This window comes from Ahaetulla prasina, chromosome 5, assembly GCF_028640845.1.
Source record: "Ahaetulla prasina isolate Xishuangbanna chromosome 5, ASM2864084v1, whole genome shotgun sequence".
Classification (NCBI taxonomy): domain Eukaryota; kingdom Metazoa; phylum Chordata; class Lepidosauria; order Squamata; family Colubridae; genus Ahaetulla; species Ahaetulla prasina.
Window position 1 is genome coordinate 11,952,837 of NC_080543.1, and position 27,107 is coordinate 11,979,943.

Genomic DNA, 27,107 nt, shown 5'->3' on the forward strand with positions numbered 1-27,107 from the left:
AGCATCCCGTGGGCCAGTTCCAGCCCAGGGGCCTTGAGTTTGACACCTCTGGTCCAGTTTAACGAAGAAAAGGACTAGGGGTGACATGATAGCACTCAAGGGACTGTCGCAGAGAAGAGAGGGTTGACCTCTTCCCCAAAGCACCTGAGGGCAGGCCAAGAAGGAATGGACGAAAGTTTATCAAAGAGAGATCTGGTCTAGAATTAAGAAGAAATGTCCTGACAGAACAGTTAACCAGTGGGACGGCTTGCCTCCAGAAGTTGTGGCTGCTCCATCATTGGAAGTTTTCAAGATGAGACTGGATAGCCATTTGTCCGGAATGGCATAGGGTCTCCTGTCAAGGGCAGAGGGAGTTAGTCTAGAACAGGGGTCACCAACCTTTCGGACCTCAAGGACCACTAAATTCATAATTTTCAATCCCACGGACCACTAATATGATCTGCCTAATGACCGACTGGGTGGGCGTGACTAGGTGGGCATGTGACTGAGTGGGCATGGCCAACTTGATGCCATTCATGTCAAGGGGTGCCTCGCCAGCCTCTACTCACCCCTCCCTTCCCAGCCACTCCTTGCCTGCCTGCTCAGGGTCCTTAGGGCCCCAAGAGGAAGCAGTTGTTGGAGCTAAGCAGCCACCATGAGAACGAGTCCATAGTTTGAGGACCCCTGATTTAGTGCAATATAAAAAATGCAAATAATTTTTCCGCGGACCACCAAAATTTTCTCACAGACCACCAGTGGTTCACGGACTACCGGTTGGTGACCGCTGGTCTAGAAGACCTCCAAGGTCCCTTCCAACCTATCGTTCTATGTTCTGTGTTCTGTTCCACTGAGATGGATATTTCCTCAATATGGTTTTCCACCATATTGGTTTTGGTGTTCAATGTCTATAACTTTAGTAATCATTGATGGCTTTAAAAACAACAACACAACTTTTGCCCAGGAGAACTGCTTTCTGTCTGATCTCAACTATTCCAGCAGATGCAACGGTTGTGTGGATCTCCCTACTGCCTAGAGAACACAACAGTGTGTTCATCAGGGTCAGTGAACACATCCAGTTTTTACAAACCCTTGAGCTTCTCTCTCTCTCTCTCTCTCTCTCTCTCTCTCTCTCTCTCTCTTTTGCAAGAACAGCAGAGTAATGCAAACAGGCAACAGATCATTTACAAATAGGAAATGTTGCTATGGGCTTTCATTGCTCACTTTTCTCATAATCGTGTGGATAGATGGTTTGGTAGACCCAGGGGCTGACTGCATTTGCTCTCATCCGGTTATCTAGCCATTCTGGCTGGTAAAAATAGACTTATATACCGCTTTACAGCCCTCTCTAAGTAGTTTACAGAGTCAGCCTATTGCCCCCCAACAATCAGGGTCCCCATTTTACCTACTTTGGAAGGATGGAAGGCTGAGGGATGGAAGGCTGAGTCAACCCTGACCCTGGTGAGATTCGAACTGCCAAATTGTAGTCAGCTGGCAGTCAGCAGAAGTAGCCTGCAGTACTGCACTCTAACCATAGGTGCCACCAACCTCGGCAAGAAGCAACAGCACTCAGCTTATTGCCCCCAAAAATCTGGGTCCTCATTTTACGGAATTCGGAAGGACGGAAAGCTGAATCAACCTAGAGGCGGTGAGAATCAAACTGCTGGCAGTGGGTAGAATTAGCCTGCAATACTGCATTCTAACCACTGCGCCACCACGGGTGGAATATGGAGGTGGACAATTAATTTTCCCAAGAGGCCACATGAGAAATTAGGACTCTTGTGGAAGGTCGAACCAATAGACTGAACTGCATTTTGCTCAGTAAAGGTTATTCTCAACTTATGACTACAACTGAGTCCAAAATTATGTGGCTAAGTGAGACAGTTGTTAAATCAATTTCCCCCCATTTTACAACCTTTCTTGCCACAGTTGTTAAGTGAATCACTGCAGTTGTTAAATTAGTAACACGGTTATTAAGTGACTCCGGCTTGTCCATTGACCTTGCTTGTCAGGGAGGTCGCAAGAGATGATCCTGTGACTTTGGGACACAGTGACCGTCATAAATATGAGTCACTTCCTAAGCATCTGAATTTTGATCATGTGACCATGGGGATGCTACAATGGCTGTAAGAATGACAAATGATCACAAGTCACTTTTTTCAGTGCTCCTGTTAACTCTGAACAGTACAACAGTAAATATTGTAAGTCAAGGACTACCAGTATTAACTCTATCACTTTATAAAAATCAGTGAATTACATGGTTTAGGTTACTGTGGAATGCTACTACTGGTTCTGTGGGCGTGGCTTGATAGGCGTGGTGTGGCTTGGTGGGTGTGGCTTGGTGGGTGGGTGTGGCAGGGGAAGGCTACTGCAAAATCTCCATTCCCTCCCCACTCCAGGGGAAAGATACTGCAAAATCCCCATTCCCTCCCCACTCTTGGGGGAAGGATATTGCAAAATCTCCATTTCCACCCCACTCTTGGCTAGCCAGAGGTGGTATTTGCCAATTCTTCGAACTACTCAAAATTTCTGCTACCGGTTCTCCAGAACCTGTCAGAACCTGCTGAATAGCACCCCTGATACACGCACATATGTAAATTAAAAAAAACGTAACAGTCGCCTTCAAAATAAAAGCAATGCAATTGTATTGTGTGTGTAGCACAAATCGAACTGCTGGCAGTTGGCAGAATTAGCCTGTAATACTGCATTTTGACCACTGCACCACCATGGGTGAAGTAAGGGGTGGGCAATTAATTTTCCCAAGAGGCCACATGAGAAATGAAGACTCTTGTGAAAAGCATTCAGCTGAACTGAATTCTCAGCTCACTGTATTACAACCTGGAGCTGGTGAGGATCGAACTGGCAGAATCGGCAGAATTAGCCTGCAATACCGCATTCTAACCACTGCGCCATCATGGCTGTCTTCAAAGATGTTTGAAAGAAACAGTAACCCGCACCCAGTAAATATATACATCTGCGCAGGCGTTTGCAAATTGTTTGGCTTTCGTGCTGACGTCGACAGCTGGCAAAGTTTTGGGAAGAGGATTGTCCTCACCGCTTTGACAATCTCCTACTTGGCAGTGCCATCCATTAACATCGCATCAGCACAGTGTTAATGATGGGAGGGGGATCTTTGCGACCTGCTGGTAGGACTTAAATAGGGGCCGGGATAGCTCAGGCAGTAGAGAAGCCTGTTATTAGAACACAGAGCCTGCAATTACTGCAGGTTCGAGCCCGGCCCAAGGTTGACTCAGCCTTCCACCCTTTATAAGGTAGGTAAAGTGAGGACCCAGATTGTTGGGGGGGCAATAAGTTGACTTTGTAAAAAAATATACAAATAGAATGAGACTATTGCCTTATACATTGTAAGCCGCCCTGAGTCTTCGGAGAAGGGCGGGGTATAAATGTAAACAAAAAAAAATAGCAAGTTTCTTTAAGAACTGGCATGATTCATCCCCTTACAACACTTTGTACTATCTATATATAACCACTTCATTCCAATTCAGGGTTTTTTTTAATCCCCTGCATTGTTTAGTTTTGGCTTCCAGTCACTTCAGTATCGGCTCGAATGGACTCATGAACCAGCTGCCAAACATAACTTAGAGATATAATTTATCTTTTGGGAAAAGGCATTTTCGACCAGTTGATTATAGGATCAGTGGGCCTGGGTTCCTAGACGTTACAAGAACAGTCTATGGAATTTGAGTTCCGTGCAAGACTTCGTGCTGTTCGTGTATTTATTTATTCAACTGGTATGGCTGCCCATCTCAAACAAGTGGCTCTGGGTGGCAAATAATCATAAGGTAAAGGTAAAGGTTCCCCTCGCACATACGCGCTAGTCGTTCCCGACTCTAGGGGGCGGTGCTCATCTCCGTTTCAAAACCAAAGAGCCAGCGCTGTCAGAAGATGTCTCTGTGGTCATGTGGCCAGCATGACTCAATGCCAAAGGCGCACAGAACGCTGTTACCTTCCCACCAAAGGTGGTCCCTATTTTTTCTACTTGCATTTTTTTAACGCATATAGTAAAACAAGAACTATTACGGAAACGTAGAAAACTGATGATAGAAAAAGACCTAGCCGTCCAATCCGATCTGCCCTTTGAGTTTTGTTTGTTTTCCTTTTAGTTAATTAATTTATTCCTTGCAGTAGTATTTCTATGTTTTATTTATTTTATTTTTACATGCTTGTCAGATGATGGACGTGTGTTTATCCCAAGCATGTTTAAAAACAGTCACTGATGACTGGCCCACAACCAGGGGTGGGTTCTACTTACCTTTACTACCAGTTTGCATTGTGCCTGCACGCACGCTCTTGATACGCATGCGCAGATTGCTTTTGATGACATTTGGGGTCAGTGGACGGAGCCTCCTGCCGGTTTTACTACTGGTTCTATAGAACCGATCTGAACCAGGGAGCAACCCACCAACTGCCCATAACCTCTGCTGGAATTTGGTTCTAAGCTTCCACTCCTTTTTCTGTGAAGTCATATAGTACTTCCTCACACGACTTTTGAAGTTCTTCTCGTTTGAGGTTCTGCCCCCGGGTTCTTGATTTTTGTTTAATATTAAAAATACTGCCTTCCAGAACCTTATTCACACCTTTAATATATTTAAGGATTCAATCATGTCCTCCTGGCTATACATATTCATGTTGTGTCTCGTCCGATCTCACCACAGCCGGGGCCTTCTTATCTGCTTCCGAACACGGAGGAATGTCCTAGTATGCCTCCCGGCCCCAGCCCTGGCTCCATGCCCAGACAGGCTGAAGAGGAGGAAGTATCTCCAGCCCCCAGTTCTGGCTCCATGCCCAGGCAAACGGAGCAACTAGACCCCTCCCCCTCCTCCACAGCATGTGAGCCTGAGGGAGGTCAATTGCCAACAGCTGCAGACTGGAGTGACCCACGCTTCAGAAGACTTGATAGACGGAGGCAACAGAAGGAAGGGAGGGGCAGGCCTGGATAAGTGCTGAGTCATAGAGCCACACCCCATGGCCTATATAAAGGACCTGCTTTCTGGCATTCTCTGAGTCAGGCAAAGTCTAAACATATCTTGCTGAAGTCACTTTCTGGTCTCCTGCCTGCCCTGAGGACTTTGCTAGGACTTTGGCAGAGCTGCGGAGGCACGCCTGATTCAGATTTCCCTGACCCGGCCGTCAGCGGAGGAGTGGGACACGACAATTCAGTTCCTCCAATCTCTTATACTCTGTAGATGTTAGCATAATGAGGAAAAGGGGTTGTTGTGGCTCCAGCCCCCCCGCCCCCGGGCCTGGCCCCCTGCCAGAAAGTGACTCAGAGAGTGAGGGGGAAGGGTCGTCAGGGCTCCCTTCTGCAGGGCCGGCTTCCCTGGCTCAGCTCCAGGAGCCAGAGGCAGGCCAGGTGGAAGAGGTGACGAGGCCTCTGTCTCCAGACCCAGCTGAGGAAAATCAGTCCTGGTTAGACCCCAGGTTTCGTAGACAAGAGAGGCGGGAACAACAAAAGCAGGGGTGGGGCAGGCCTAGAAAGTGCTGAGTCACGGAGCCACACCCCACAGGGTATAAAAGCAGGAGGGGCTGCTATACTGCTTCATGACCTCTGGTGGCGCAACAGGCTAATGCAGCCTATTATTAACAGCAACTGCTTGCAATATTGCAGGTTCAAGTCCCACCAGGCCCAAGGTTGACTCAGCCTTCCATCCTTTATAAGGTAGGTAAAATGAGGACCCAGATTGTTGAGGGGCAATAAGTTGACTTTGTATATAGTATACAAATGGATGAAGACTATTGCTTGACATAGTGTAAGCCGCCCTGAGTCTTCGGAGAAGGGCAGGATATAAATGCAAAAAAAATAAAATAAAAAATAAATGACGAACAAATCAAACTGCCTAGAGAGAATCTGAGCTGAAGTGCTGTTTATTTCTGACTTCCTGGTTGACACGCCGGCATCAAGAAAGATAACAGAAAAAACTTGGCAGACGCTCGCTGGGTTGCTGCCAGAGCTGATAGCTGCCATGGACTCAATTGCCAGCTAATTGAGTCATTTCTCGTGCCTCCCGGACTAAGGTGGAGGGACAGAACAGGGGTCCTTCTCACACTCAGGAACCCCGACAAGCACATAGCTTACCACCTCTATGCAAGCTAGCTAAAGACCTCCTCTGTTACCATCTAGTGCTCTGTTGTGGTCCGCCAACAGCCTGCAGACCTGGCAGCGGAGTCGGACAGTGAGGAGCCTGGGGAGAACAATGGGCCAGTCCTGGAGTCCGGCGAAGGCCCAGACGAGGGTTCTGTGTCGGAGGCAGAGATGGGCCTGGGCCATCTGGGAGCGATGCACGGACTCCAGAGCCTCCAGAGGTGGACAGAAGAGAGGCAGAGGAACAGGAGGAGACTTTTCCTAGTGCACGGATTGAAGAGCTGCCAGAGCAGCTGAAGCAAAAAGGGTGACTTGGAAGTAAGGCCAGGAGATGATTGGCCCCTCCCATAAGGCTTAAAAGAGCAGCAACGAGCTGTTGGGTTCTTTGTAAGAAAGCAACGTTGATTTCCGTACTTCTTGTCAGCATCTCTTGAACTTTGTGGGTTTTTTGCGAAGAAAAGCCTTTGGCAGGTTTCCAAAGACATCAAAGGTTGGTGATAAGGCTGTCAGACTGGTTATTAAGCATTTTGTTTTGTACGAGGCTGAGAATGAATTAATTCTCAGCTGTTTTAATAAAATAAGTTTGTTGAGGACTGAATTGTGTTTAGTAATCATTACTTGGGCCTTGGTCACAACATGCTCTCCACTCGGTTACTATGCAGCCAAACAATGGGGACTGGAGCAGCGGTGGATTTCACATTTTGTTACTACTGGTTTGCCGTGTGCGTGTGCCTTGGTCGCCTCTAGACCTGCCTTCCGCACATTCACCCAGCCTCAAAAACGTACCTAAATAGGACAGCATAGAGCCAGGGCGGGTGGGCAGGCCCGTTCACGATTTCCGCTACCAGTTCGCCTGAACCGGTCTGAACCGGCTGAATACCACCTCTAGACTCGAGGCTAAAACATATGAAGAACATATAAAATTCATGAAGAACGATTGCAGGAATTGGGTGTTTTCTAGTTTAATGAAAAGAAGGGCTAGGGGAGACATGATAGCAGCGTTCCAATATCTCAGGGGCTGCCACAAAGAAGAGGGAGTGAAGCTATTCTCCAAAGCACCCGAGGGCAGGACAAGAAGCAATGGTTGGAGGCTTATCAAAGAGAGATCAAATCAATAATTAAGAAGACATTTCCTTACTGTTAGAACAATGGATCAGTAGAACAGCTTGCCATCAGAAGTTGTGGGTGCTCCATCGCTGGAGGTTTTCAAGAAGAGATTAGACAGCTATTTGTCTGGAATAGTAGAGTGTCATGCCCCCATCGGAGTCTGGTTCTGAGAGGAAAGGTGAACAGCTGACAGAGAGTGAGAGAGTGGCTCCATTGGTTGTGGAGGAAACTGGGGAAGGGCAAAGTCAGGCTGGGCAGAGCAGGGGAGAGGTAGAACAAGAGAGAGGGAGTTCTGATGAAGACCAAGGCCCACCCCCTCCTTATCCTAGGGCATGCAGGGAAGAACGCAGAAGAGAGCAACATGGGTTGCATGGATAACGAGGAAGGAAAGGGCCCCGATTCTCTTCACAAGGCACACCTAGGGATGGAGTTTAAAGGAGAGGCAGCTGGGAGAGGCGTTTGTCGGGAACAAATACTGAATTAATCTGGTGCTGAGAGTTGTGGCTTGCATTCCTGGCATTCCATCCTGACTGTGTGAATTACTGCTGTGCTATTGTGTGCGTGGCTTGTCTTGCTGGGATTATTCTTCCTGTCTGGAATCCTTGTCTTGCATTGCTGGAGTGATTGATTGCAGTCATTTTGTTTACACCGTTGGGACTGGATTATCTTCAGGTTTGTGGGAGAGTTTTTCTCCAGGCCGTAAAAGGGATGTTGGAGGCAATAAAGGGATTGGTACCAATAAAGGGATTCATACCGGTTCTTTGGCTGTGTTGCCTTTGGACCATGCCCTGAGACATCACAGTAGGGTTTCCTGCTTGAGCAAGGATTGGACTAGTCACTAGAAGACCTCCGAGACCCCTTTCAATTCTATTATTCTGTTATTTTGTACATGACAGCTGCTACACATTCATGCTGAAGGTTTTCAATAACAGACTGGACTGCCATTTGTCTGGGATATTTGGGTCTCCTGCTTGAGCAGGGGTTGGACTAAAACAGTGGTGTGCAAACTTGGCTCTTTTAAGACTTGTGGACTTCAACTCCCAGAGTTGAACTCTGGGAGTTGAAGTCCTCAAGTCTTAAAAAGAGCCAAGTTTGCAGACCACTGGACTAGAAGACTTCCCTTTCAACTCTGTCTTTCTGTTACTCTGCTAATGCTCACTGACAAGAGCAGATCTTCACACCACAACTGCTCTACACTCCATCTAATCCAATCCAATTATCCAACTCCTGGTCTTGGAGAGATGATGGTCCAACCAATGAGCCATGACCTAAACTGGGTGTTATGTTCCAGGTACCACATGCAATTCTGTCCCAAGCAGAATTGGGGCTTAACGTGGGAGATGAATAGCAATAGCAATCCCATTTAAACTTATATACCGCTTCACAGTGGTTTCCAGCTGTCTCTAAGCGGTTTTTACAGAGTCAGCCTATTGCCCCTAACAATCTGGGTCCTCATTTTACCCACCTCGGAAAGATGGAAGGCTGAGTCAACCATGAGTCGGTCAGGACTGAACCCTCCCTCCCATCCTCCCTCCTTCTCAATAGCACTTAGACTTATATACCGCTTCACAGTGATTTACAGCCCTCTCTAAGCGGTTTACAGAGTCAGCCTATTGCCCCCAACAATTGGGGTCCTCATTTTACCCATCTCGGAAGGATGGAAAGCTGAGTCAACCCTGAACCTGGTGAGATTCAAACTGCCAAATTGCAGTCAGCTGGCAGTCAGCAGAAGTAGCCTGCAGTACTGTGCTCTAACCACTGCACCGCCGTGGCTCATAACTTGTCTGTTCACTACTAGCTTTGCTAGCACTGATGATGTTACCTAGTTGGGTAACGAAATGTCTGCAAGAAAACAACCATTCTCAGAGTGTACCAGGGACCCTGTAGTGTAGTTCAATCTTGAGCTACACATTTTTTTACCTGTTTGCCTAAATTCCCTTGGCTTTCAAATGCCATTTCATGCTTAAGTTTAATGAACCAACGGGAGTGTTTTTCCTGTGAGTCACTCTCACTTATTTACTAATGAATGAGGAGAATGAGAACCTTCAAGGACATTTTTTCACGGTGAAAAATCAGAAGGAGCCCATGTCGGCTCTATATCAGGTAGCTACTCGGTGCATCTGAGAAAGTGAGATGCAACATTTTAATGCCTTTCAGAAAACATAGATATAGCAATAGCACTTAGACTTATATACCACTTTACAGGCCTCTCTAAGTGGTTTTACAGAGTCAGCCTATTGCCCCCAACAATCTGGGTCCTCATTTTACTGACCTCGGAAGGATGGAAGGCCGAGTCAACTTTGAGCCTGGTAAGATTCGAACTTGCCGAATTGCAGGCAGCCGGCAGTCAGCAGAAGTAGCCTGCAGTACTGCACTCTAACCACTGCGCCACCAACCTCGGCAAGAAGCAGCAGCAGTCAGACTTGGCGGAGGGAAAACAAAGTCTACAAAAATCCCACCACCTCTTAATACAACTCTCCACACCACCAACCTGCTGCAACATACTAAAATCAACTGTCATTAGCACCTGTCCATCACACATCCAGCCTAGTGCCATCTTAGGGGAATTATTTTTTTCTTACAGGGATTCTAAGAATTAGTCAGTGGTGGGATTCAGCTGGTTCTGTCCGGATCGTGCGAACCGGTAGCAGCGACTGCGGGAGGCTCCGCCCACCCTCCTGGACGTAACGTGTGACAATTGCACATGCGCAGAAGGCCGTGCACATGCACAGAGATGCGCATCCACAGAGATGTGCATGTGCAGAGGTGCAAATCCACAGAGGTGTTCATGTGCAGAGGTGCGCATGCACGCACTCATGTTTGCAAACCGGTAGGGAAGGTAAGTGAATCCCACCTCTGGAATTAGTGCTTTTCTCCTTTCCATGACAGGACTCCAGTTGTTTACCACTGTATACATGGTAAGGTTTTCTAACCCTGCACCTTGGAAAGAGTGCCTGGCTGCTGTTTAGGGTTGCTGCTAAACAGGTACACACACACACACACACACACACACGCACACACACACACACCAATACCAGAGTTTGGGGAGATGATATTGCTGATGCCTGCCTTAAGACCGAGCCCGGCACTCAGTTCTTGATGCATCCTAGCCAGAGTTATTCATGGGGTCTCAATTTTTTTTTTTAAATACAAAAGCTGAACTCTTTCCAGATGGCTCTTGCAAGATATTTATTTATTTATTTATTTATTTATTTATTTATTTATTTATTTATTTATTTATTTATTTATTTATTTATTTATTTATTTATTTATTTATTTTGTTAAGTACGTATTAGATAAATATATATATATAAGTATAAGCATGAATTGAATACATAAAATAAATACAATTAATGAGAAGACCAAAATCTTATAATACCAGGCATTTCCCCCTCCACACGCATTTTAGACTTGGGATAAAGGGTGTCACCTGGATTATTGTGTGAAACTCTTGTTCTGTTACTCAGAAAGATTCCAATTGCTGCTCTAAGTCAAGCTGATGAATATTTTCTCCTGCCTTAATTTATATTAAGCTCCGTTCATTAGTTTTGTAAAGGTGATTTGGAGAAAGATAATGGAGATGTTTTTAAGCCAGTGGAAGATAAGGACTAGATTCATTCTTTCTTTCTTTCTTTCTTTCTTTCTTTCTTTCTTTCTTTCTTTTCTTTCTTTCCTTTCATCCTTCCTTCCTTCCTTCCTTCCTTCCTTCCTTCCTTCCTTCCTTCCTTCCTTCCTTCTTTCCTCTCTCTGTCTGTCTGTTTCTCTTTCTGTCTTCCTTCCTTCCTTCCTTCCTTTTTCTTTCTTTCTTTCTGTCTGTCTTTCTTTCTGCCTTCCTTCCTTCCTTCCTTTTTCTGTCTTTCTGTCTGTCTTTCTGTCTTCCTTCCTTCCTTCCTTCCTTCCTTCCTTCTTCCTTCCTTTGCTGGCTGGGGAATTCTGGGAGTTGAAGTCTGCCAGGCTTAAAGTGGCCAAGGTTGGAGACCCCTGGACACTGTAGAAGATCTCCAAGGTCCCTTCCAGCTCTATGATTCGGTGAGACTTTTAGCCCATTCATCTGAAGCAAACTGAGTAAAGAGGAATCCCTTGGGGGGAAAGGGTGGGTTTTGGCTAGTGCTTGCCGGTTCGGATGGAAAAATCTAAGGATCTAAACTGTCCCCCCAGATTCAGAAACGAAAATATTCTTTGCAGCTGAGGTTGCACTTTTTAAATTTTTTTAAACCAATATTTTAGCCACTGAGTGCAAGGCACAGCAGGTTAAGACTCTAAAGGGCAATTTCCATTGCTTTTAATAAAACGAATATATGGTCTACTACATGCTTTAGTTGCAGTAAAATAGATGCATTAAATCGTGTTTTTTGAAAGAAAAAAATAGCAGAAAATTGCACTAATGACATCAACGGTTCAAACCTGAAGCTTGATAGGCCATCAAAAAAAGATTCACGAGTATTTACATTATTTGGGCAATGAGCTTCACACTATTAATCTTAGCAGGGCAAGGAGGCCAAGATCAAGCTATCGTTTGGCGTCGCACGGTGCTTCACGACAGCTTTGTTTTGCTAGATTGTGGGAACTTTAAACAATGCTTAAAAACATCATACTATTCGGTGATATTGCTGCCGTACCATCTCTTTTGGCCTCAGATTTGAAAGCAGCCTTGGTTTTCAGTTTATTTATTTCACCGACTTCGTTTTGCAATGCAAAAATGGACATTTTTTTTGAGTTGACGGAAATGCTTGCTGTAGCTGAATGACCAGTGTGGGATGGATTCTATTTGACATGATAGCAGTGTTCCAATATTTAGGGCCTGCCAGAGAGAGGAAGGGGGTGGTCAAGCTATTTTCCAAAGCACCTGAAGGCCAGACAAGGAATAATGAATGGAAACTGAACAAGGAGAGATTTAATCTGGAAACAAAGAGAAATTTTCTGACAGTGAGAACAATCACCAGTGGAACAGCTTGCTTTCGGAAGTTGTGGGAACTTCATCACTTGAGACTTTCAAGAAGAGATTGGACTGCCATCTGTCAGAAATGGTGTAGGGTCTCCTGCTTGGGCGGGGGGTTGGACTAGATGACCTACAAGGTCCCTTCCAACTCTGTTAAGTCTCAGGCAGAACAGTCAATGGCCAAGAAATAAGGAAGCTGGATTTATAAAACATCATCATCTATCTCATTTCATATCTACATCAGGTGCTCTTTTACGTCTACATTTTCTGGTCATTTTATTGTGCTTCCCTTTGTCAGTCACATTTCAATTCTACCACGTATGGGGAGCAAACCTGTGCCTCTCCATTTCCTGACACAAAAGTACCCTTTGTACTTGGCTGTGCCCTATGAAGTCACATTCCTCTTTTCCTTCAAATTTCACCATGAAGATTCCTAAAAAGCAAGTAACAGACTGAGCGTTCCTGAAGTGGAAGAAATATGAAACGGTCTGGGGTTCTCCCAGAACGGAAGATTTCAGGACCTTGGAGAGCTCACACATCTACGGGTATATTGCAGGCTATGTTCACTCTTCCAAGAAACGTTATTCTACCACTTCTCTGTGGCCAACAGAGAATCTAAAAAAATTCTAACAAGGGTAACCAAGTAATCCTTCAGGTCTACCTCTGCTTTCATCTGACTAGATTTAAAGAACGTGTGGCTCTTCATGAAAAAGCCGTGGAAAAATAAGCGGAAAATTGGTTGTGACAAAAAAAAAATATGAAAATGAAAACAAATCAAAGCTAGCTGATATAGACCATTCCTTGGATGAAGGTGCATTGCCTTCAATTCAGTTGGGTACAATAAATGTTTTTTTTTTCCCACAGCAATTTTTCTTTCTTTCTTTTCTTCCTATTTTGCTGGTTGCTTTTTCCCGTGGTTGCTTTTTCCACCATGAAGCTGTGTGTATTTTAGTATGACTGCAGAGGCTTTGCAGATGTAAGCCGTGGAGTCCTTCTGATAATAGAATGGCAACGTTCTACGGTTGGAATAGGGGACAACTGTTTCTGAAAGGTTCCCCTGTGTTGTGCCTTGTCCTCCCTCCTCTCCTCAGCCAGGCCCCTCCCTCCTCCTGCCGGACCTGCTATCAGATTCAGAGTCTGATAATGAAGAGGAATGGCCTGGCATGCCTCCAGCCCCCAGCCCTGGCACCATGCCCAGACATTCATGTCAGGAATGAACAAACAAACCTCACTCCTACAGCGTGTGAGCACGAAGCCAGCCACGTGTTAGAATTGCCGGCAGCAGATCCGGAGGAAGGGAATTTACAGTGGACGGATCCCCGCTTCCGGAGAATTGAGAGGCGACGTCAGCAGAAGGAAGGGAGGGGCAGGCCTGGATAAGTGCTGAGTCATGGAGCCACACCCCATGGCCTATATAAAGAATCTGCTTTTTGGCATTCCTTGAGTCAAGTAAAGTCTCATCTGGTTTGCTGAAGTCACACCTTGGATTCCTGCCTGCCCTGAGAAATCTGAAAGGAATTTGGCAAAGCTGCAGAGTCTTCGTGGCCACGCTTGTTACAGACTTCCTAGACCCGGTCGTTGGAGGGGGAGGGGGACACGACACCCTGAATGGGGATTATCATTTGTCCCTTGCTGGCTAATGACCCTGTCGACACAACCGATCCTTTCGAAACTCATCGCCGCTTTTGACTTAATGCTCTCTGCTTTGTTAAAAAAGTCACCACGTCCAAGCTAGCACCGCTGCTGCCTTTGCTTGCCTTCATTCTTTAATATTCTTGCATCTCTTTAATTAGGAATAAGGAGGCCACCAAAGAATTAGCTTCAGACCTTGACACCAAGGTGACGAATAACAAGCATGGGAACTGCAAGGCCACAGGAAGCAACGGCATCACAGGGATACTTAAAGTACCATCGAGAATAAATTAGAAGGATAAGTAATGGCAGGCAGAGAAGCGAAGAGTAGGCAGGAATGACATATGAAGAGTAAAATTTATAGTAATTGAATCGCTTGGAAAACACTCATGGAAATTCCGAAAATAGCAGCTAATGATCTTATCTACTGAATGGTGAATGATTAATTTCTAGTTACGAAGCAATTATGTTGTCTCTTCACTGTGCTGGGCTGAGATGTAGAGTTGAAGGCCACGGTGGGTTTGACAATCAGTGGAGAGAAACGGATTTTGGATTAATAGCTTCAGAGGAAAAGGGAAGCAATCTTCATCTCTTGTTGTGTCCAAGCTCTGGTTTTTTCTTGTTCTTTTTCTGGCATACATGCAGCTGATTCAACAGGTCCTCAAAGTGTGTCTGTCTTTGGGTATGCATATAGGGAGAGTATAAAAGCTGTTGCATTCTACATTTTGCCGCACATTTGCGTGGGAAGCTTTTGCTCGCAAAGGCTCATTTTATCTCCACCTAGAACCCTCTACATCTAAAGTTGTGTGTATGAAAGGAGGTTAACCCATGGACTTCCCCCCAACTCCCCGTATTGAACTATAACCCTGTCATGGTATACAGATAGTCTTCAACTTATGACCACAATTTAGCCCAAAATTTCCATTGCTAAGTGAGACATTTGTGTAGTGAGTTTTGTCCCATTTTATACTTTTCTTGCCACAGTTCTTAAGTGAATCACTGCAGTTGTTAAGTTAGTAACACAATTATGAAGTGAATCTGGTTTCCCCATTGATTTCTTTTGTCAGAAGGTCACAAAAAGTGATCACATGATCCCGTGGTGAAATCCTACTGGTTCATACCGGTTCAGGTGAACCGGTAGTGATAAAAGCTACTGATTGGTCTGAACCAGTATTTCCAACGATCAGCTGTGCCGCACGATTTATATTCGCTAGAAAGCAGGAAATCCTGCTTTCTAATGAATCTAAATAGTGCAGCACAGCTGTTTTCCCCCTTGCTGTTCTGCTTAGGTTGCTAAGCTTCCTTTTTCCATGCAAAGTGTGTGTTTGGCATGCAATGTGCATGTGCGCACGTGCAGCATGTGTTTAGTGCACACTGCACATGAGCACACAATGTGCGTTTGGTGCAAACTATGCATGCGCACACAATGTGCATCTGGTGCACACTGTGCATGCGCACACAATGTGCATTTGGTCACATTACACATGTGCACACAATGTGCATTTGGTGCACACTGCGCATGCGCGCACAATGTGCATTTGGTGCACACTGCGCATGCGCACATAATGTGCATTTGGTGCACACTGCGCATACGCACATAATGTGCATTTGGTGCACACTGCGCATGCGCACACAATGTGCATTTGGTCACATTACACATGCGCACACAATGTGCGTTTGGTGCACACTGCACATGGGCACACAATATGCATTTGGTCACATTACACATGCACACACAATGTGCGTTTGATGCACACTGCACATGCGCACACAATGTGTGTTTGGTGCACACCGCACATGGGCACACAATATGCATTTGGTCACATTACACATGCACACACAATGTGCGTTTGATGCACACTGCACATGCGCACACAATGTGTGTTTGGTGCACACTGCACATGGGCACACAATATGCATTTGGTCACATTACACATGCACACACAATGCGTTTGATGCACACTGCACATGCGCACACAATGTGCGCTTGGTGCACACTGCACATGTGCACACAATGCGTTTGGTGCACACTGCATGCGCACACAATGTGCATTTGGTGCACACTGCGCACACAATGTGCATTTGGTGCACACTGCGCATGTACGCAATGTGCATTTGGTCACATTACACATGCGCACAGAATGTGTGTTTGGTGCACACTGCGCATGCGCACACAAATGTGCATTTGGTCACATTACACATGCACACACAATGTGTGTTTGGTGCACACTGCGCACAAATATGCATTTGGTCACATTACACATGCGCACACAATGTGTGTTTGGTGCACACTGCGCATGCGCACACAATGTGTGTTTGGTGCACACTGCGCATGCGCACACAATGTGCATTTGGTCACATTACACATGCGCACACAATGTGTGTTTGGTGCACACTGCGCATGTGCACACAATGTGCGTTTGGTGCACACTGCACATGGGCACACAATATGCATTTGGTCACATTACACATGCACACACAATGTGCGTTTGATGCACACTGCGCATGCGCACACAAATGTGCATTTGGTCACATTACACATGCGCACACAATGTGTGTTTGGTGCACACTGCGCATGCGCACAATGTGCATTTGGTGCACACTGCATGCGCACACAATGTGCGTTGGTCACATTACACATGTGCACACAATGTGCGTTTGGTGCATACTGCGCTTGCGCACATAATGTGCATTTGGTGCACACTGCACATGGGCACACAATATGCATTTGGTCACATTACAGATGCACACACAATGTGCGTTTGATGTACACTGCGCATGCGCACACAATGTGCGCTTGGTGCACACTGCACATGTGCACACTATGTGCATTTGGTGCACACTGCGCATGTACGCAATGTGCATTTGGTGCACACTGCGCACACAATGTGCATTTGGTCACATTACACATGTTCACACAATGTGCGTTTGGTGCACACTGCATGCGCACATAATGTGCATTTGGTGCACACTGCGCATACGCACATAATGTGCATTTGGTGCACACTGCGCATGCGCACACAATGTGCATTTGGTCACATTAACACAATGTGCGTTTGATGCACACTGCACATGCGCACACAATGTGTGTTTGGTGCACACCGCACATGGGCACACAATATGCATTTGGTCACATTACACATGCACACACAATGTGCGTTTGATGCACACTGCACATGCGCACACAATGTGTGTTTGGTGCACACTGCACATGGGCACACAATATGCATTTGGTCACATTACACATGCACACACAATGTGCGTTTGATGCACACTGCACATGCGCACACAATGTGCGTTTGGTCACATTACACATGTGCACACAATGTGCGTTTGGTGCACACTGCGCATGCACGCACAATGTGCATTTGGTGCACACTGCGCATGCGCACATAATGTGCAATTGGTGCACACTGCGCATGTGCACACAATGTGCATTTGGTCACATTACACATGCGCACAGAATGTGTGTTTGGTGCACACTGCGCATGCGCACACAAATGTGCATTTGGTCACATTACACATGCACACACAATGTGTGTTTGGTGCACACTGCGCATGCGCACACAAATATGCATTTGGTCACATTACACATGCGCACACAATGTGTGTTTGGTGCACACTGCGCATGCGCACACAATGTGTGTTTGGTGCACACTGCGCATGCGCACACAATGTGCATTTGGTCACATTACACATGCGCACACAATGTGTGTTTGGTGCACACTGCGCATGTGCACACAATGTGCGTTTGGTGCACACTGCACATGGGCACACAATATGCATTTGGTCACATTACACATGCACACACAATGTGCGTTTGATGCACACTGCGCATGCGCACACAAATGTGCATTTGGTCACATTACACATGCGCACACAATGTGTGTTTGGTGCACACTGCGCATGCGCACACAATGTGCATTTGGTGCACACTGCGCATGCGCACACAATGTGCGTTTGGTCACATTACACATGTGCACACAATGTGCGTTTGGTGCATACTGCGCTTGCGCACATAATGTGCATTTGGTGCACACTGCACATGGGCACACAATATGCATTTGGTCACATTACAGATGCACACACAATGTGCGTTTGATGTACACTGCGCATGCGCACACAATGTGCGTTTGGTCACATTACACATGTGCACACTATGTGCATTTGGTGCACACTGCGCATGCGCACACAATGTGCATTTGGTGCACACTGCGCATGCGCACACAATGTGCATTTGGTCACATTACACATGTTCACACAATGTGCGTTTGGTGCACACTGCGCATGCGCACACAATGTGCATTTGGTGCACACTGCGCATACGCACATAATGTGCATTTGGTGCACACTGCACATGTGCACACAATGTGCATTTGGTCACATTACACATGCACACACAATGTGCGTTTGGTGCACACTGCGCATGCGCACATAATGTGCGATTGATGCACACTGCGCATGCGCACACAATGTGCGTTTGGTGCACATGTGCATGTGCACAAAATGTGCGTTTGGTGCACAGTGCGCTTGCACACACAATGTGCGTTTGGTGCATACTGGACATGCGTGTGCATGCAGCATGCATTTGGAGCGTACTGTGCATGCGCATGTGCAATGAACCAGTGACAAACTGTGGAGGATTCCACCATTGATATGACCCCAGGACACTGCAATCGTCATAAATACGAATCATTTGCCAAGCATCTGAATTTCGATCTGGTGACCAAGGAGATGCTGCAACGGTCGTAAGTGTGAAAAACAGTCATAAGTCACTTTTTTCAGTGCCGTTGTAACTTCAAATGGTCACTTAATGAACTGTCGTAAGTAGAGGGCTACCTGTATATGAAGTATAGCTGGGAGGAGGAAGCAATTCCCATAACGCAAAGAAAAGATATACAGGAATTCTGATCATCGGTGTAAGAAACCATCTGTTAATACTTGAAAAATTGTCTTCTACATACATTGCTATTATATTATTTTATTTAACCAAATACCAATCCATTTGTTTCTAAGAGAAAAGTCAAGATCCATGACGGGGCTATGATCTGTTGTAGGATAAGTTGCATCCCTTCTATGGAGAAAGAAGAAAGCTTGCAAAAAGTGGCGAGGAAGAAATGGGAAGAAAAGGAAAATCAGAAGAATATATTTAGAGAACTTTCCTCCAGTTAGTGTCCTCCGAATATCGGGATTCCTAAAATTTAGAAATTATTTATTTATTTGCAAAGTTGATTGGCCACCCAGCTTACCAAAGAGTAACAGTCGCAAAAAGATAAAAACTATAGAGAATGCTGCTATGCCAATAAATCTGGAGAGTATTAGCTGAAGAAGACGATCTTAATCTAGGTACCGTATTTTTCAGTGTATAAAACACACTCTTGTCCCCCAAAAGTGGGTGGAAATGTCTGTGCATCTTATAGAGCGAATGTTGCCAAATCCCTGCCCACCCACTACCCGCCACCCTTCGGCTTCTGCCTCCCAGCAATTTACCTTCTTTCAGCAAACAGCAAACAGCCTAGTCAGCTTCAGCACAGCTTGATTTAGCATGAGTGGCTGATTGGCAGTTGGATCTGCCTCCCAGAATACCGCCTTTCAGCTGTTCCAGGCTGCGGGGATCGCTGCCTCTGTCACCACCCAAAACTGCTGCTGCCTATCACCGCCTCCACATTCCATTTTCGGCCTCTGGGATTTTGGCCTCAGCGCACCCCATTTTTGGCCTCCATGTATCCCATTTTCAGCCCGTTTCCAGGTGGCAGGGATAGGCGATCCCTATCACCTGGAACAGGCTGAAAATGGGGTGCACGGAGGCCAAAAATGGAGCACGCGAAGGAGGCGATAGCTGGTGACAGCAATCGATGGCGACAGCAGGGATGGGTGACAGTGATCCCCACAGCCTGGAACAGCTGATAGGTGGTATTCTGGGAGGCCGATCCAACCACCAATCAGCTGTTCGTGCTAAATCAGGGTGTGCTGAAGCTAACCAAGCTGTTTTCTGTTTTCTGCAAGGAGGCAAATTGCTGGGAGGCAGATTTTTTTTCTTGTTTTCCTGCCCAAAAGCTAGGTGCGTCTTATAGACTGAAAAATATGGTAGGTAAAATAATTTCATCACAAATTCAGAATACAAATGCTTAAACATTTTCTGTGCTGCAGAAAGGATACAAAACAAAACCCAATGCAAAGAAGGTTCCTGAAACTTGAAGAACACCAGATTGCTCTAAATAATATGTGTGAAATATACGGCATTCGTCGAAGCAATCATGCTTAAAATCAGCATTTTCTCTCTTCCCATCTAGCCCGCAAGAAACCCACTAAATCAAGGATTACCTTAGAGTTTCTCCTGAAGATCCCCTTCTTTTCCACAGGTTGACCAAACTGCTCGAACGGCTGGTCGCAGAAGAAGGCTTCCCATCGCCCACATGCATGCGAACCACAGTCGACGTGGTGAACGCGCTGCGTACATTCCTCTCTGGCTTGGCAAGAATGATGTACACCTTTGGTACGAACATGCAACCAAGGGCCACGGTGGCACTCAGGCTTACCGAAAAGCACATGGTGATAATCTTATAGTTGCTCCCGAAATAAATCGGCACAAAGGCCAGCCAGATGATGCAGGTCGTATACATGGTGAAGGCGATATATTTGGCCTCGTTGAAATTCGCAGGGACGTTTCTGGTCTTGAACGCATAAAAGGTGCAGCTTAAGATGAGCAAACCATTGTATCCAAGCGGGGTCACGACCCCCAGGTTGGTGGTGTTGCATATCAGGTAGACTTCTCGGATACTTGGGTAATCGTGCTTGATATCCGGAGGCTCCATAATGAAGAGGGCGACGATGATGCCAAGCTGAACGCAGATCAAGATAAAAGCGATGACCAGCTGGGCACAAGCGCTCATGAATCGTGGCTTCTTGGTACAGATTTTCTTCTTGCTGCCGGCCAGAATTCGGGCGATGCGGTTGGTTTTCGTCACTAGAGCTGAGTAGCTCATAGCTGGGGAGAGACCGATGCCGATCCTTTGAAGGTAACAGTAGATCTGCTGGGGCTTTGCGATCAGGCAGAAGGTGCACAGGTAACCCAAAAAGATGCCAGCCAAGATGATGTAGCAGAGCTCACGGCTGGAGGATTTGACCACCGGCGTGTCACGGTACATGATGAATATGGCAGTGACAAATAAAGTAGCCAGGAGACCCAAGCAGGCGAAAACCACGGCAGCGATAGGTTCTGGATCACCCCATCGTAGATATTCAACTGGGATTAAATCGCAACCTGGTAAGGAGAGGAATAAAGAAAATAATGGGTTTTTAAAAAAACACACACAGCATCCCTGGTTAAGGCAAGTAGCAATTGCAATAGGGCTTAGACTTATATACCACTTTACAGTGCTTTACAGCCATCTCTAAGCAGTTTACAGAGTCAGCCTATTGCCCCCAACAACCTGGGTCCACATTTTACCAACCTCGGAAGGATGGAAGGCTGAATCAACCCTGAGCCTGGTGAGATTCGAACTGCCAAATTGCAGTCAGCCAGCAGTCAGCAGAAGTGGCCTGCAGTACTGCACTCTAACCACTGTGCCACCGTGGCTCTGTAGACACCTGTTGTTGTGACCCAGGCCCATGTAATTATTACCAGACACAATCAGTCCTAAACAAACATATTTTATTAGAAGAGCTCAGAATGAAGTAATTCTCTTAGTCCAAATTAAGTCCAAAACAAAGTCCTTCATAAAAAGTCCTTTGGCCTTATCACAAACCTTTGTCTTTGGCACTGTGCAAGAACCCCACAAAATTCAAAAACAGGAGACAAGAAACAATTGTAGCAACGTTGCTTTCCTACAAAGAACCCAAAAGCTGTTGCTGCTCTTTTAAGCCTTATGGGAGAGGCCAATTATCTCCTGGCCTTACTCCTGAGTTGTCCCTTTTGCTTTAGATGCTCTTGCCTTCTGGCAGCTCTTCTCATGCGTGCACAAGAACAGGCTCCTCCTGTTCCTCTGCCTCTCTGCTGTCCACCTCTGGAGGCTCCGGAGTCCACGCATCACTCCCAGATGGCCCTGGCCCCATCTCTGCCTCTGACACAGAGACCTCATCCAGGCCTTCCCCGACTCCAGAACTAGCCCATTGTCCTCCCCAGCCTCCTCACTGTCCGATTCCGCTGCCAGCTCCGCAGGCTGCTGGCGGACCACAGCAGCTGTTCCTTGATATGTTACTGATGAGAAATCATTACCCCTTCTACTGCAATCTTTATTAAATCAATCTAAAAATCACGTAGAGGTTCATTGAGATTTGTCTGAGCAGTTAGGATGATCTGATGAAGTTACCAGGGCTCAGAAGTAAACAGAGTTGGATGTGATTAATACTTGGTTGGGAAGTTACCAGTAAATACTGAAATAGAATTCATAGGGAAGCTGAGATAATATCTGTGATGGAATGTTGTCTGGATTCCCAGAAGGGAGGGAGTACATTCCAGAGGAGCAAAAGACGACTCTTTTGTGTGAGAGAAAGAGGGTGAGGATGGCACCTCCCTAATAGTTCCCTGAGTATATTCTTTATATGGCTGGTACTTTGCTTTAGTTTGGCAAGATGCTGTCTTTAGGTGAGGAACAATAATGAAATCTGCTTGGAAGAGTCACAACTTGTCTTCCTTGAGTTTTGGAACCAGATACCAATCTTGTTCAATTAAAGCCTGCTATCATCCCCCTAAAGCATATGTTCTGGGAATTATTAGGGAGGAGGGTTTTTCCCCCCACACAAAACATCTGAAGTGAGTTGTCTCTTGCTTTTCTGGAATTGCACTCCTTCCTGCCTAGGAATCTGGATTACATTCCATCACAATTTTCTAGAAAAAGGCAGTAGCAAAAAGTTTGCTATACTGTTGCCAAGAAAACTGCATGGGGATGTTAACGAAATCACTAGGAGTTGATTTGGACTCAAAAGAAATTTGACTTATTTAAATTTGGTCACAATTTCTTAGCCTTATTAAAAAAAGTTTTCCTTAACAGATAAACTGATTTTGTACTGGGTAAAAAAATATCTCCTGGATTGATTTCCTTTCCTTTCCTTTCCTTTCCTTTCCTTTCCTTTCCTTTCCTTTCCTTTCCTTTCCTTTCCTTTCCTTTCCTTTCCTTTCCTTTCCTTTTTTCTCTCCCCTCCTTTATTTAGAAAACTCTCACACACAATGCACATACACAATGCTACTCCCTCCCTCCCTTCCTTTTTATTGTTTCATTTTATAAATTAAATTATTTGCCACCCACCTTACCACAGGGTATCTCTTGGAGGATTACAATACTGAAAGGATAAATTTATACAAAACCTATACACAATATGAATAAAATACTATAAACATATAAATACTCAACCCTAACTAAAAGATGGGGAAAGAGGGAGGGAGTAGGATGATCAGGGAGGAAGGTGGGATCTATTATTAATTTATCAGCCACCCCAATGTAAAGGCCCCTCATTAGAGTCCCAAATCCAACTACCAGAGCCAGGTTTTTAAGCTCCCTTTATCAGTTTTGGAAGGCAATTTTCTTTTTGCTTCTTAACTGCCACATATTTTAGCTGGGGAAGTTGGGAGGGGGTTGTTGTTGGAGCGGTAGAAAGTTAGTCATAACAACATTCCATATTCAAGGACATCCTGCGTCTGATGTGGACTGCCTGAAGTTTGTATCCAATTGAGTGTGAAGAGTTGATTGGACAATGAGATGAACTTGTGGGTGTGGGGCAGGGCTGTGAACTGTCAACTGGGTGTGGAAAACCCAGAAGCTTTCATTTTCGGGTTTTCCCAGCTGTGCCTACATGACATCTCTAATAAATTGGAACTTTGAGGAACCTCAAGCCACAGAGCCTTATTTTGTTGGGGGTGTTCCTTGGAACCCTGACATTAACCTGAAACTTGACATCCTTATTTAGAAAACACACACACACCATGCACATACACAATGCCAGCTACTCCCTCCCTCCCTTCTTCCCTTCCCTCTTGTACTTTATTTATTGTTTTTATTTTTATTTTTTGTTTTTCTCCTGGCAATTTTTTGTAGTAAAGAAGAAATGGGGAAAAAATAACTTCCAAAAATCTCTTTCAGATATGTTGGTTGCAGGCAAAACTATGCCCCGGAAATGTGAACCCTCTGAAAGTTTGTCCCAAAAATGTGTACTTGAAGTTTGAAAGCAGGTCAAACGCCTTCAGGGCATTATTTTTTTTAAAAAAAATAACCATATCGGTGTCTCAAATTGGCATAACTTGATAAGTTTAGATTTGAAGGGTGAAGTGAGAAAAGCAGATGAGGTTAAAATTCTGACACTCCCCCTCCAAACTCTCAGGTATCATCACAACATGTTCCTGGGGTACTTGCCTAGACCCTAGACCAGTGGTAGTCAACCTGGTCCTTACCACCCACTAGTGGGCGTTCCAGCTTTCATGGTGGGCGGTAGGGGTTTAGTCCGATACTGAAGCACTTTCCTTTCTTTTTTTTTTAAATTTAATTGACTTTTTAAAAAAATTTCATAGCATTATCTAAAAACACCTTCATTAGGTTTTCATAAAATTCCCCGTGACAATTTAAATTTCTGAAAATATATTATTTGTATCGCCCGCGCATAAGTTTAGTTCACGTTACTTAAGTGAAACTAAATGGCACTATAGTGCAACCTCAAACAAAAGAGTCTCATCCCAGAATAGCTTGCTCATCTCCCCTCCCCTCCCCACACCACCCAGCTGTAACAGACAAGCAGAGCTGGTAGCTGGCACCCCCCAACCCATCCATGATGCGCGAGAGGCACAGACGATGATACACAGCGCATTACTGTGGAACCGGTGGGCGGTTAGAAAATTTTACTACTAACAGAGATACAAAAGTGGGCGGTAGGTATAAAAAGGTTGACTACCCCTGCTCTAGACAGTCAACAAGAGTCAAGATTGACAGGAAGGAAGGAAGGAAGGAAGGAAGGAAGGAAGGAAGGAAGGAAGGAAGGAAGGAAGGAAGGAAGGAAGGAAGGAAGGAAGGAAGGAAGGAAAGATGGCTCTGGTGCCGCCTGATTTTTTGTCCACCAGGAAAAGAATTGAATAGAAGCCGGTCCCCTGGTGGGGCATGGGAACCGGTTCTATGGCACTGATGGATAACAGGTGTTGAATCTCGTCTTCCATTTGAGCCCTCTTGGTGGGGTCTTTGGGAATCTGGCATTGGATGAATCTCCTCGGAGGATTTGAATTGAATTCGAGGGAGAGACCAAGAGAGATGGTCTGCAGTACCCAGGCATTGGTTGTTGTGTGGGACCAGGTAGGGACGAACTTGGTGAGACGACCGCCGATGGGATCCTGGCCGGGATAGTCATTTGTTCCTGCGATAAGGTCGGAAGCCGGATCCACGATAGGGACGTCTGGTCTGGGATTGTCTGGTTCTATCACGAAAAGACTTTCTGTCCTGAAACCTGTCAGTGGGAGGTTGGAAGGAGCGTTGATGGGCCGGGGATTGAAACCCGGGATCCTGGGCGCGAAAAGGCTGTCTGCGGTAAGGTAGAGAAGGACGTCTGTCTAAACGTCTGGAGACGTGGGGAAGGATCTTACGTTTGTCTTTTCCCTCAACTAAAATAGGGTCTAGGGCTTCACCAAAGAGAGATCCACCCTTAAAGGGGGCAGCCGCTAACCGCCATTTGGTCTTCATGTCGGCTTGCCATTGTCTGAGCCATAACACCTAACATAACACCTAACATAACGCCTCCTGGAGGTGATGCTGGAGGCAAGGGCTCGGGATGCAAATTTTGCAGAGTTAAGGGTGGCATCCGCAGTGTATTCAGCAGCCGCTATCAATTTGTTTATGTCCTGATGTAGTCTGGAGTCATCCTGAGGAACCCTCTCCTGCATTTGTCTGAGCCATATTAAGGAAGTTCTGGCAAAGAATGAGGCTGCTGTGGCAGATCTGATAGCCCAGGCGGCCGCTTGATGGGTTTTGCGGGTGGAGAGTTCCGCCCTGCGGTCCTCCGTTCGGAGACCGTCTGCTACATCTGAAGGTATGATGTTGGAGGGAAAAGCTAGAGTGGCAATTGGGGTGTCTACGGTAGGGACCTTGAGGAGGTCCTCCAGATCTTGATCCGTCATGTACATCTTTTTGTCTGCGCCACTGGGATTAGGAATGGCGCCTGGGTGACCCCATTGACGTTGGATGGTGTCCAAGAAAAGCTTGGGTGAAGGGATTACCCGTTGCTCTGAGACTGGTTCAGTAAAAAGGAATTTGTTGGGGTCTGACGGATCTGAATCTCCCTCAGATTGGCGTAAAGTTCTTTGTCTATATAGGCATTCCTTGACTTAAAACAGTTTGTTTACTGACTGTTCAAAGTTACAACAATTCCAAAAAAGTAACTTCTAGCCGTTTTTCACGTATGACCGGTGCAGCATCCCCACGGTCATGTGATCAAAATCCAGATCCTTGGCAACTGACATGTATTTATGGCAGTTGCAATGTCCCGGAGTCATGTGATTGATCCCCTCTGACAAGCAAAGTCAACGAGGAAGCCAGATTCACTTAACAACCATGTTACTAACTAAAGACCTGCAGCGATTCACTTAAACAACGGTGGCCAGAAAGTAAAATGTGGCAAAATTCAACAACTATCTCACTTAGCAATAAACATTTTGGACTCAGTTATGATAATAAGTCAAAGGACTACCTGAATTCTATTTTACTAGATGAAATTCCCACCATAACACTAGATGCACCAGACATTCTTCCAACCACAATTCCATTATCCTTTTGACAAATACGTATTTTACTGGAATCATTTAACCTCTTCTCTGAGCTAATATAGATTTCCTAGTCCAGTGTTTCTCAATCTTGGCAATTTGAAGAAACTGGCTGGGGAATTCTGGGAATTGAAGTCCACTCAGCTTCAAGATGCTAAGGTTGAGAACCACTGACCTAGTCCAATACCCTTTTTCTGAACTGCTTATATGGTCTACAGCTCGTGAGTTGATAAAGCTGGCACTTATTTATTTATTTATTTTATTTATTTATTTTGTCACAACAATATATGTAAGTATCATACAGAAAGGTTATATAGTATATAAAGGTATAAGCATATATATATATATATATATATATATATATATATATATATATATATATATATATATATATATATATATATATATATATATATGTCTTTGGTTGTTCGGGTTTTCTCCGTGTAAGATTGGAAGTGTCTTGGCGACGTTTCGACGAAGTCTCATTCGTCATCTTCAGGCTTCAACCGTGCTTCTGGGAGCAATGTGTGATCGCAGCTGTTTCTTCCTTTTAACTGCTAGTGGGGGTTTGAACTGATTGGGTGGGAGCTTGGCTGTGCTCTGATTGGATGGGGGTT

The 27,107-nt window shown here is 45.5% G+C and overlaps 1 protein-coding gene across 1 annotated transcript in view; it reads right to left on the bottom strand.

The window, feature by feature from the left end:
• The window catches only part of GRM5 (glutamate metabotropic receptor 5), a 345,525-nt gene that overhangs the window by 32,747 nt on the left and 285,671 nt on the right, over positions 1–27,107 (bottom strand). The window contains exon 8 of the mRNA XM_058185133.1: positions 20,082–21,021. Within this exon, the coding sequence (XP_058041116.1) occupies positions 20,082–21,021 (940 nt within the window). The remainder of the gene's footprint in view (positions 1–20,081; positions 21,022–27,107) is intronic.